This window comes from Hesperophylax consimilis, chromosome 10, assembly GCF_061612785.1.
Source record: "Hesperophylax consimilis isolate HC1 chromosome 10, BYU_Hcon_1.0, whole genome shotgun sequence".
Taxonomy (NCBI): Eukaryota; Metazoa; Arthropoda; class Insecta; order Trichoptera; family Limnephilidae; genus Hesperophylax; species Hesperophylax consimilis.
This window is the reverse complement of record NC_142845.1, coordinates 16,290,106-16,303,274: the sequence shown is the minus strand read 5'-3', so window position 1 is coordinate 16,303,274 and position 13,169 is coordinate 16,290,106. Positions and strand designations below refer to the sequence as shown.

General features: G+C 32.5%; 1 protein-coding gene across 1 annotated transcript in view; it reads left to right on the top strand.

Moving 5' to 3' along the window:
- The window catches only part of Dh31-R (Diuretic hormone 31 Receptor), a 545,747-nt gene extending 541,082 nt beyond the window's left edge, over positions 1-4,665 (top strand). Inside the window, exon 12 of the mRNA XM_089636652.1 lies at positions 3,409-4,665. Coding sequence (XP_089492778.1) covers positions 3,409-3,456 — 48 coding nt within the window. The 3' untranslated portion in view covers positions 3,457-4,665. The remainder of the gene's footprint in view (positions 1-3,408) is intronic.
- The last annotated feature ends 8,504 nt before the right edge of the window (positions 4,666-13,169 follow it).

Sequence of the window (13,169 nt, the reverse complement as noted above, 5' to 3'; positions counted from 1 at the left end):
TAAATACCTTTAAAATACGTATTATTTATCAAAAGCAAATACTCTATTTAAACGTTAAGAAGACCATTTTAAAGATAGAATTATATGTAACGTTGGCATACCTTTAAAATACGTATTATTTATCAAAAGCAAATACTCTATTTAAACGTTAAGAAGACCATTATAAAGTTAGAATTATATGTAACGTTGGTATACCTTTAAAATACGTATTATTAATCAAAAGCAAATACTCTATTTAAACGTTAAGAAGACCATTATAAAGTTAGAATTATATGTAACGTTGGTATACCTTTAAAATACGTATTATTAATCAAAAGCAAATACTCTATTTAAACGTTAAGAACACTATTATAAAGAAAGAATTATATGTAACGTTGGAAGTTTTCTTCACCCTCTCTAAAATTGTGTAAAACAAGGTATGTTCCATCATTCTTTTTACATTTGAAACCCTTTCAAAATGTTAATTAAGCTATCACGCCTCGACGTAGCTGCGTTAGTACTTTTAAACTAAAATTGTACGAATGAGTTTTTCAGTAACAAAGCATACAGTTTTCAAAGTGATCATAATTGTTCGTAAAAACAAACGCAAAAGTTAGCGATTTGAATGTCAATAGTGGGCTGAAGCGTATAGTTTATCACTGACAGTATTATTGTTCAATTTGGGAAATTGGTCTACAGCTCAAATAAATATTTGAACTCCACTTTAATTTTCTACTTCTCATATTTCGTTAAACCTTTTATGGATAGCTTCTGAAGGTTGGTTAATTAGTCGGTAGAAGTAATATTTCGAGTAGTTTATGTAATTATCTTGGGTTTACCTGGGAGATTTGTAATTACCTGGACCAATAGTTAGGATATCTCAATTAATTAGCATAGTTGCTAAACCTTCTGTCGAATTACCAGTAATAGTTGCCGTCGGAGATAATATGCAAAGGCAATCATAATAATTGATGGCTTGTAAATTATAATAATTTGGCATTATCAGACTGTAAAAATATTACCGTTCGTTATTTCGGCTACTGGCATTATACCTAGCTCTCTCATTAAAAATTTAGGCGTGTTAGATCTATCAAAAAATTTATATATAAAGATGCAAAAGTCGGTCATTTTGAATACATGTAGGATAACGAAAGATTTTTTGGAAAAAATTCGGTTTATGGGAGTCACTCGAATAACCGAAATTGAACTTGATTTAGACTAATTTAGGGCTGGGGAATCCGAATCTGTAAGAATTAGGTGGGGGTCGGCACTATTAACTGAGTTATAGGGTTTTGAAATTTCGTACGCGATACATAGAAACCATGTTTTATTTATCAATTATGACATAAGAAAATCAAATTAATGACTATTTAATAGTCTCACATTTCAGAAGTGCCAACCAAAAAATAAAAAGTGTTGCCATATAATAATAATATCAATGCATGGAAAATTCAGAAAATTAAATATCGTTTGCCAGATTTGTAGTTTATTATTTAAAATCTTGTAAATATTAAATTTATATATATATAACCTAACCTAACTGTGATTTTCTATAACAAAAAATTGCCCCTTTAATAACGCCTGCTCGCGTCCCCTTTAGAGTTATATTCCAGTTTTCAAGTAGTTTGTGGGCTACGCTAGGTTTGTATAGACTGGTTTGTGATTTCATTCTAATACCTTTTTTCCATGTTATTTCCTGTTACAAAAAATTGCCCCTTTAATAACGCCCACTCACGTCCCCTTTAGAGTTTTATCCCAGTTTTCAAGTAGTTTGTGGGCTACGCTAGGTTTGTATAGACTGGTTTGTGATTTAATTCTAATACATTTTTCCCATGTTCTTCTGCCTACTCTAACCCAAACTAAAAACCTAACCTATTTTGTAAAAAAATATTATTATTATATGGCAACACTTTTCTTTTTTTGGTTGGCACTACTGAAATTTCAAAAGTATATAGTCATTAATTTGATTTTCTTATGTCATAATTGATAAATAAAACATGGTTTCTATGTATCGCGTACGAAATTTCAAAACCCTATAACTCAGTTAATAGTGCCGACCCCCACCTAATTCTTACAGATTCGGATTCCCCAGCCCTAAATTAGTCTAAATCAAGTTCAATTTCGGTTATTCGAGTGACTCCCATAAACCGAATTTAACCCGATTTTTTAAATATTTATGTTGAGGGATCAGTAGGATTTATAGGCCCTGTTGGAAGTTCTTCCGAATTTTTTTTCCCATTTGATCTCTGGTGAGTTGACGTGGGTAGACTATTATAATTAAATCTAATAAATAATCCATACAAAATTATTAACATGTAAACCTACCATTTACCTACCAATATTTATTAAAAGATTTTGGCACCACCCTGTACAGTTATGTTCAAATTTAATATTGAATACATATATCTTTAAATGTAATATTGAAATACAGTTAGTTTTAATGTTTGGGTTATTATGCCAAGTTGATTTCTTTTGCCAATATTTCGGTCAATATTCAATATTACACTGCCATAATTTAAAAAAAAATGGAGAAATGGACACGGAGAGAATTACCCTACTTCAATTAAACACGTCAGAAAGAACCTAACCTTTTTTTGTTTTTTTTTTTTATTTTTTATTAAAAAAATTAAATTTAGCACACACTCATAACATATTTATTAAAAAATGATGTTTTGACGTGTGTAATTCTGTCAGTTTAATATTCCCACGTAAAATTCACGTATTTTTATTTATTTTAGGAGAAAACACAAATAAAGACAGTAATCAAAAGATAGTTTTATAAAATAATAACTTGAGAATTCGCCTGCATCCTAACTATTTCTCACGGATTGATTTGGTAGATAACAATTCAAAAATATTTTTTACATGTAAATAGGGAAAAGGTATATAAGAAAATTATTTTGTGTATAGAGTTGAGTCTATCTTCGTATCGTAGACCTTTCAGAGCTCTTGGTATTTTTGTAAAACGTCTCTGTACTCTCTCTAACAGATTTATATCCTTTGCGAAGTAAGGACTCCATATTTGGAAAGCATATTCCAGGAGAGGTCGCACATATGTTTTATATATTTTTAACATCATGCCCGGTGTTAGGTCAAAAACCTAATAAGGAATATTGGACAGGAGTTTGTTTTAAAAAAAGTACTTAGAGTGTATTGTGAATGAAATATCTACAATTTTTTTCTTTTTTATGCCAAGTTTCTTTTTTTCAGGTCAGCCTAGTGAGGCAGGTTATGAGAATCCCTAAATTTATCTTTATCACATTTATTATCTATTTACATGGCTAATTGTTATGTATTCTATCTATTTACATGTTTATAGAAATAAAATGACTGACTGCTGGTATGGTGGTGCACTACACCAGCGCATGCGTTTCAGATTTCCTACCATTGATATAGTTGCCTACCTTATGTCTCAAGGGTTGTGTTCAGTTCGTCAGGTCCACCCCGCACGCGCTGGGCGGTGAGGAGAAGGTCTGACTGCAGTCCCGCGGTGCGGCCGGCCGCGCCTCCAACGGGGGCGACCTGCGCGACGAACTGCTATAACTCGCCCCCCCCGCTCCGCCAGCCCCCGACACCTCCACCGAGTCCCTGAGCGGCGATAGCGGGGCCACGCTGGAACTCAAGATTGTGCACTTCGAGGATATGAGAGACTGTGATGAAACTATGCCCATCGACGAGGTTTAATCTGCGTGATGTTCGAGGGATTATGTCCCCAAATCTGAGTGGTTTAAAACTTCATTGTGAGAAGATGATGTTTTTTTTGGGCGTGATGGAAAAACGCTGTAACTTTGTGTACATTGAGTTATTTTGCATTTTCCTTTCAGCTGCTGTAAGTCGATAATCAACACTTGGCGTAGAAACCACTAATAATGATCCATCTTTAATGAAAACACCTGAAAAGCTTTTTTTACATTAACTCCACACAGGAGGCCCAGAGTAAAATGATTTCCTTTGGGGCATATGTCATATTTGTGGATGATTTGGGTTTTGGGGGTATTTAAGGAAATGAAGGAGAGGAGGTTTAGTGTTATATCTCTGCTTTACTTGCAGATTTAGCGTTGGGAACTCTTGTGAAAAGTAAAAAGTTCTTTTACTATAATTGCGTTTATTTACGTTACAATAAATAAGTCTGGATATAGCTACACTGTTCATTACCCGAGGGTTGGTAATTCTCTGTATCTAGAAGCTTGTTGTCTGGCAATAATATCCCACAGGCAATTGCTACACTCTAGCGACATCTGTCGGACTCTGGAGTAAGCTCTATGACTGGTGCCATCTATCGCTTGAGAACCCAACTTATTACCAAACGTCACATTTAGGGAATGTAAAAAGGATTAATTGGGTAGGAATTTGGGGTTCAGTATGTCCAAGAGTGACGGACGTATGAATCCATCTCTCTCACTGCGGTACAAGGCGTTGTGTCCGGCTGAGAGGTCAAAGCTAGTGTTCAGACGCAAATGGACAAACCACATTTGGGCTTTCCTGCTATGTCATCGATGGCAGAAGTTTGGTTATCCAATGAATGGTTCCATAGGCGACGGTACCCAAACCCGCCTCCCAAATTGATGTTGTGAAGTTTAGTGATGTACACAATATTACAGTATTTCTCATGAGATGTAATTTAGTTCAGCAAGGAACGTTGCTGATAATCAAATGAATTCTGAAAAAATTCTGAAAGATACTTTTCTCGAAACATTTCATTTTGATCCAAATCATAAACATTCAAATTGATAGACTTGCCAATGAACCGTCTAGTTTTTCATGATTTATTAATAAATGAATCTGACAGTATACAGGCAACTCGCATTGTAATAATTATTATTTAGTCTTCGAAAATAAAATCAGCTTACGCTTACAAATTACTAGTCCTTTTAACAATGGAATGCAAATTGCTGGTTGCTTAAAAAACTTAACTACAAATCCCACATCAGGAAAACATAGTTTTGGGCTTGTTTCCAAAATTGAATATTTTGTTACATTATTGAGTTAGAGACTTTTACAAACGTAACATAATTTACCCTCCTCAATCATTTTTTAGTGTAGCTACGTAGGCGGTTCGGTTGAAAATGAACATTCAGATTCTGTGCAGAAAACTCCTACAATGGACTGCGCTGCAAACCATCGACTTACTTTAGGGAACTTGACTTTTCTGCGTAGGGTCTTCTTATTTTAATGTCCGCTCTTTGGCGATCAACTTACGATTCAAAGAACTCCTGAACCGTCCTGGTGCCAAAAATATAGTCACATGATTTGCCTCCAGCTCGTTGAAATATATGACCGGATAACTCATCAAAAAGACAATTGAAAACAACTTTGGCAATTTAAAAGGGATAAAGTTATGAAAGGTGATGAAACAAAGACTAGGTTAAATAGGTTCGGTATATTAGGTTTATACAGGGTTTTCCAATAAGAGGTGTTATTTTGAATAGCCCGCTATTTCGGTAGATGTTACTTTTGAAGCTGACATTTTTTTTAATATTTGACAAGTAAAAACTACGCCATTAATAAAAATGGAACGATACACGCTTCAACAACGCATTGAAATTATTAAAATTCACTTGAGTGAATCAAATGCAAATCATCTTGAGTGATGAGTCCCATTTCACCTTGGTGGCTTAGTCAACAAGCAAAATTGTCGCATCTAGGGCTCAGAAAAACCAAGAGTTATTGTTGAAAAGCCTCTTTATCCATAACGTGTGACTGTTTGGTGCGGTTTATGGTCCGGCGGAGTCATTGGACCTTACTTTTTCGAAAATAAGGCTGGAGCAACAGTTACGGTGAATGGATTGCGCTATCGAGAGATGATTAATGATTTTTCATGGCCGGAATTGGATGGTATTGATTTGGACAACGTTTACTTTCAACAATACGGCGCTACATGCCACACAAGCAACGAAACCATTGATCTTTTACGATTGAATATCAATATAACACCTCTTATTGGAAAACCCTGTATATTAGTTTTTTCATTGCTTTTAATGACTTTACATCACTTTTTAAAGGTGTGTTGAATTGTCATTGTGCTGAGTTTTCATCGAACCGTCGAAACGATACCCAAATTTAATGTTAGGGCAAGTCTATTAATTTGAATATCTATGGTCCAAAATAATATTTGGAAAGGGAGTGAGTGTTAACTAACAAGGGTAAATACTAATAAAATAGGGTAACAGATTGAATTTATGCTATTTAATTAGAAACGTGATCTGTAACATCCCGAACAAAGACCAAATTGTGAAAACATTAATCATACAAAACAGTATGTACATAGGTACCATTTATCTCAACGATATTGCATATATAATTCTCTAGGAATATCGTGTAACATTCTAAACCATTACAAAAACTAGTTGAACTCAAAGTTCACCGAAAGTGACATGAACGATATTCCAATTTGTAGAGAACTGTAAAGGAAAAACAATGTATATAACTCTGTGTAACTTAATATTTAAACGTGAAAACTTCTAGGAACTAACTGCTTATAAACAATTTGAATGATACATTTTTCGAAAAGTTAAAATTATTTTTTTAATAATTGAATAAAATGGTTTTAGGACGGGTTGTTTCACAGAACAATTCAAACATCAACTTTAAAAGTTAAATTTAAAGTTCTGTGGAAGTTCTGTGAAAGTTATATTTAAATTCTGTGAAGGTTCTATTCAAGTTATGTGAAAGTTCTATTCAAGTTCTGTGAAAGTTCTCTTCAAGGTCTGTTACTTTTTCAGATACGTGAAACAGCTGGACAGTAATTATATAATAACAGAACTTCAATAAAACCTTTACAGAACTTGAAAAGGAACTATGATATTTGATGAATTGTTCAAATTCTGTGAAAAAACTTGTTTTGTGTTTTGTGTCCATCGCTTTGACTATTAGATAATATTAAAATAAACCGATGTGTTCATAGTTTTGTTTGTCACAAATAATTATTGATCGATTATAATCACAAGTCGGTATTTATTTATTTACATAGAGGTGATGGGTATCTGTAATGCTATGAGATGGTGGATGGATTATTGATATAAAGATGGACTGTATCAGAAAGCTGAAGATATTATATGCATGTTCCAATGAACATTAATATAAGACTTCGTAACTCAAAACAACTTTCTGAAAGGCTTAAAAATTCCATCAAATATTAGGAACTCCTTACAGTAATAATGTATCAAACAAAATGGAGGTTCATAAAATGAAATTATTGTTATTTTTGAATGATAAACTAACGTTTATAAGACAAGGTTTTTTTATGCATAGCACAAAGGATAACAAATAATTATAAGCAATAATTAGTCATCCGAAATACTAAAAATCAAAACATCCGAAAAAATAAAGTTGGTTGTTTACATGTGAAAAAATATACCTAATAAGCAGTAATTGTTGATTGAGGTACTAGTACATATTGAATCATTTGGCGGGTTGGAAATAAGCCGACATAGCTCAGTGGATACAGAGCACCTGACCGGACATCAGAAGGCGCGGGTTCAATTAATTTATTTTTACTCGGGAGATATTTTCAATTTGTATTTGTATTTCGGATGACTAATTTATTGCTTATAATTATTTGAAATTATTGTATTTCAATCTGGTGCTGATGATAACAAAGTTGTTAGGTTGAAGGATAAAAAACTTTGGATAAAGTTGTTTGTGAATCAACAGTTATTCATACTGCTAGTAATCAACTAGGTATATTTCAACTAAAAACTTCTATTTATTGGTTTTCTTGATTGCTTAGCGATTAAAACGAATCATTTCGTTTAAAGATAACTATTTAATACCTACATATAAAATTGATGTTTGTAAAATATTCTTATTTATGATGATAAAAGTATGTGAAAAACTATGTATATATTATATTGTATGTATATTGGTATTAATTTATTGGGTAACTTTGTAAATGTATATTACACTTTTGATAGGGTTAATAATTAAGTTTAATTTGTAAATCTTAAATTTTAAAATATCACACTTTGTCTTATAAAAAATATACCTGTTCGAATGCAAAGCATTTTATAATTTCATAAAATTTTTGAAAAAAAGTGTTAGGCATAACATTTTAGATACTAAGTAGGTATCGTACCATTTTTTAGATTTATTTATCACATCCTTCTCGTTAAGTATTTATGATAATGAATGTGTAGCATCCTTAGTTACTAATAGATCCTTCATATCCAGTCTGACTTTTACCTATTTTTCATAAAACTTTTTCTGACCCAATTTTGATTGCTCTTATTTTTTTCCTATTATAAAAGTGTTATTTTTTCGTGTGTAGTATTGGCATTGTGATTAACGATATTGCAGATTCCTTGGCAAAACCAGGATGGTCCAACCCTACTGCTACCCTTATCCTCAAATACCTATAGATTCTTCAATGTTTGGGCTGAGTGTTGGCATATTGCTAGTCAATCCAAGGGAGCCTGGCTATTCCATCAAAACCGTGGTTTCAACAATCCCCCCATTTTTCCAAAACAAATTTGATTGAACATTGATCGACTCTCTATCACATTTTTTTAAATCGGCGTGCTTGACTCCCTAAATTTTACAGGGTTTTCCAATAAGAGGTGTTATTTTGATATTCAATCGTAAAACATCAATGATTCGTAGCTTGTGTGCAACGTAGCACCGTTTTGTTGAAAGTAAACGCTGTCCAGATCAATACCATCTAATTCCGGTCATAAAAAATCATTAATCATCTCTCGATAGCGACCCATTCACCGTAACTGTTGCTCCAGCCTCATTTTCGAAAAAGTAAGGTCCAATGACTCCGCCGGACCATAAACCGCACCAAACAGTCACACGTTGAGAATAAAGAGGCTTTTCAACAATAACTCTTGGGTTTTCCGAGCCCCAGATGTGACAATTTTGCTTGTTGACGAAGCCACCGAGGTGGAAATGGGCTTTATCACTCAAGAAGATTTGCATTTGATTCACTCAAGTGAATTTTAATAATTTCAATGCGTTGTTGAAGCATGTATCGTTCCATTTTTATAATAATTTTTATTAATTTGACAAGTACGTCATTAATTTATTATAGTCAAATATCAAAAAATGATAGCTTCAAAAGTAACATCTACCGAAATAGCGGGCTATTCAAAATAACACCTCTTATTAGAAAACCCTGTACTTTCTGTGACTAGAAGTGGGAACTTTTGAACATATATTTTTGTTATATCCCTCTCTAAACAAATAGTCTCTCTTCTATCAAGCCTTATCTAAAATTAACTCCCCTCCATTCAACATCTTATCTAAGTCTGAGCTCGTCTCCAATATTCCATATAATTATACATTTTCCACATGTAAAATTGGTGTATAAATTCGCTGTTGATTGATAAATAATATAAATTGGTGTTGAGAGGCAAAACCTAAAAGGGTGAAAGCCAGAAACATTGAGAAAACAAAAAGTGTCATTTGTCCATAAATATTTTTAAAAAAAAACAAATATAGTTAATTCCATAACATAATAAATTCATTATACTCTTACGTTATAAACCCGTTACGTTGCGAGAAATAACAACAATAATCTCTACGTTTTGAATTTTTTATTTTGTTGATTCCAGTTAATCTCATGGTAATTTGTTGATGCCAGTAAATCTCATGGTAATTTGGTGATGCCAGTTAATCTCATGGTAATTTGGTGATGCCAGTAAATTTGGAGAGTTACACCGAACCCAAATCACTGTCAAACGTCAAACCTCTTGGCCCTTTACTCCTCAATATACCATAGTTCATTGCTTCACTAATTTCTAACAAATATTTTGGGTTATACATGTACATGCTAAGCTTTTAGCGATTTTGTATCAAAAATTTAACTGAATGTAAACAAATCATTTATATCAATTATCTATATTCCTTGTTTGTGGGAAATTGAATAAAAATATTACAAAAAAAATGGCAGATGTTTGAGAACTATAAATGCCATCAATAAAACTGTTATTTATGGCATTGTCAACTTTAAAATGAACCATAGAATTTTTTTACTAAATTTTGTAAAAACCAAATAGATACACCTATAGAAATATATTTTGGGGGTGTTGTGATCAATTTTCCTCACTTTATAACCTAGTTTACTCGGGGGGACAGTATTGTATTGTCGCAGCTCCAGACGTTTGTAGGAAATTTGAAGGATAAGACAATGGGCCAAGACATTGTCCTAGACGGGCAGGGTATCCGCAGGACAGTGTCTTAGCCCACCGCCGCTTGCGGCCGCATTGTCCGCTTGTGAACGCGTATCGACAGGACAGTAGGATAATAGACAATCGCTCCCGTACATTTTTTTTGCTGAGAATGAAGATTACTAAATTGCTAACGTAGGAGTAAAAAAAATACTTATTGGCTTTTGAGTTTCTTAAAAAGTTATCTATCTTTTTTACAAAAATCATATAAAATCACCCCCTAAAGTTAGCGCACTTTACCCCCGGACACCCTGTAAAGCGAACACGACTGCAAATAATATTTTTCACGAACTTGCTCGTAACGCGCATCATCGCGTATCCACTTTCGCAGCGTACACGAAGCAGTGACAAGACAATATTATATTGTCTTCTGTTTTTCCCTCATGTGAAGTGTCGGTGGGCTGTCTGGGGCCTAGTAATCGAAAATCTCTTGTGTAAATTCGTATCATCGGTTTTCATTCAAGTCGCTGTAGGCAATTCTTGAACCAGGAAATATTTGAAATAATGATCAAGAAATGTATATATGTAATATTATATCAGCTTTCTAAATATTACTATTGTGTACCGGGAGTATTAATATGCGATTGTGTTTATTAGTAGGCGTTTATTGTTGCATTTTATTATGTACCCCATTTCTTACAATGTTGCCAGCTCTGTCTTTAAAATTCCACAATTACAACTAGCTCTGTACCTACCTCCTATTAATACCTACCTAATAAGCACCTTTATTTCTATTTCATATGTTTTCTCATTTTAGTATCTATTATATTATATAAGTTGTATATTTTTTTTATTATAAGTTTGTAATTATCTTTCTTATTCTAATGCTATTTGTATAATGTTATTTATTTAAGTTTTTAATTTATAATTTGCAATTATCTTTCTGATTGGTGTTGATATTTGTATAATGTCACTAACCAAAGTTTATTATATTTCTATTCTGTTTTGTACATATTAGTTAACATCATATTATGTTATTTAAATTTATCATCTAGGTGTATTATTATTTTTTAATTTTTATGAACTTCAATTAATATATTTTTTTAAATATCTTGTAAACTTTAATGGCGCCACTCCCCAATTCAAACACGAGAAATAGTTTCCCAATTGAGTTGCGCAGTTTCGTTAAAAAAATACCCATTTTCACATCTGTATTTGTAAATCTATTCTAATATGTTTGTATATTTAGTAAACATATATATTTATGTATATTCTTGAAAGAACTGAGATGAAATCGTTTTTTTCTTCTCAAAAGCCAAAACAGTCATTGCTTCTCTAACTGTGCTATATGATATTAAAACTACTACATTTACCAAATCCGATGAGAGTTTCTCAATTTTTCAAACGATGTGTTACTTGTGGATCAAATTGCGTTACTGAGAAGTTTTTGAGAATTTTTCTGATACTTCAAATAGTTTCAAAACGATTCAATCATTAATTTATCCGTTCTCATACGTGACGTTACGGGTTTTTCTCTTGTTTCGTCTATAAATTTCCTTTATAGCAAAGGTCAATTTCAATCAATGGTGTCCCCAACAAACTGTTCACAAAGCGAACTTGGAATTTTTCTCTTTGTATTGGGTATTATTTTCCTTTTGAGGGTCAATTTGCACTTCCAACACGTATGGTGGCTGAGCTGACACTTTTGAATTTCGTATGAAAAATTTTCATTACGAATTATAAGGGATTCGTCTTACTTCTTCTCTGTGAAAAATTTCTATCTTAAATATCTTTTAGAATTCTATTTAGTTTTTTTAATGTATTTAGTTCTTAAGTTATTTAAACTATCTTATTTTGTCTTTAGCTGAGATACTTTAACCTGTTATTTCAGTAATATTATTAGTTTCATTTAAAGCGCCCCGGAGACGGTAAAGAAATTGTATTAAAAAAATGCAATCAAAATAATCAAATCATCAGTGAAAGGTCTGGAATTGCAATCGCCCTAAATGCCTCTGTAAATGGTCATTTAGTCGTTTCAATGATCATCATTGACGTAAATTGACAATTTTAATGACCGTCTCTGGGGTACTTAGCATGTTTGAAAATGGTTCTGTTAAAATACAATTTGACTAACTCAAAGGTAAAATCATGTATTCTCTTATTTTTCTTGTAAAAATTAGGTGCTATGGGAAGATTTTTCCTTGTTTATTACTTCGTTTTTATTCCAAAAATCTTTTTCTTGAAACGCCTTCACCATTACGCATAAATCAAGATAAATCTTGCCTCCTTTAGCATACGTTTGGCCTAATGATCGACCAACAGAAAACAAGTTGTTTGTTGGAGCTTTACGATATAAAAAATCTTGAACAAAATCAGAGCTTGTTTTTCACATACCCTAGTTATCATAATTCGATTCGGGGTATATGGGCATTTTTTTATATTAGCGAAGGAATATCGTGTTGATTGGCTATAATAAAAAAAATATTTAGCTCATTACACAGGGTGTTCGGGGGTAAAGTACACAAACTTCTGGATGAAGTAAAACAATTCAACTTTTGTACCTGAAAACTACCCTAAAACGTTGAAACATGAAACGGTTAAGTGCACAAACTTCGGGAGGTGATTCTAAACGATGGTAGAAATAAAAAGATGATTTTCTTTGAAATGTTTTTTTTTTACAAAAAAATATTTTTCCATATATAGGTGTTAATATTATTTTCTCTAATTGACAGTTCAACTATGTATTGTATTTGAAAACTATCATAAAACGTTGAACTTTAAAAAAAAAATTGTAATTTTTTACTTGTGCTATCATGTAGAACCATCTCCTGATGTTTATGCACTTTTCCCGGACGCCTTGGTAGGTATTTTTATGGAAAATCACGTGATATCTAACTAAACAATAGATTTATTTTGTTTCTTTTAAATATGAATAAATTATAATAATTGTATTATAATATCACATATATAATACCTTAGGTACTGTAATATCGCGAGGTTAATACCAAAGTTGGTAAGTTTGTAAACGTGTTATGGAGTAAACGCAATTTTAAAGTTTGATGATCTCTCTGAAAGCAGACTGAA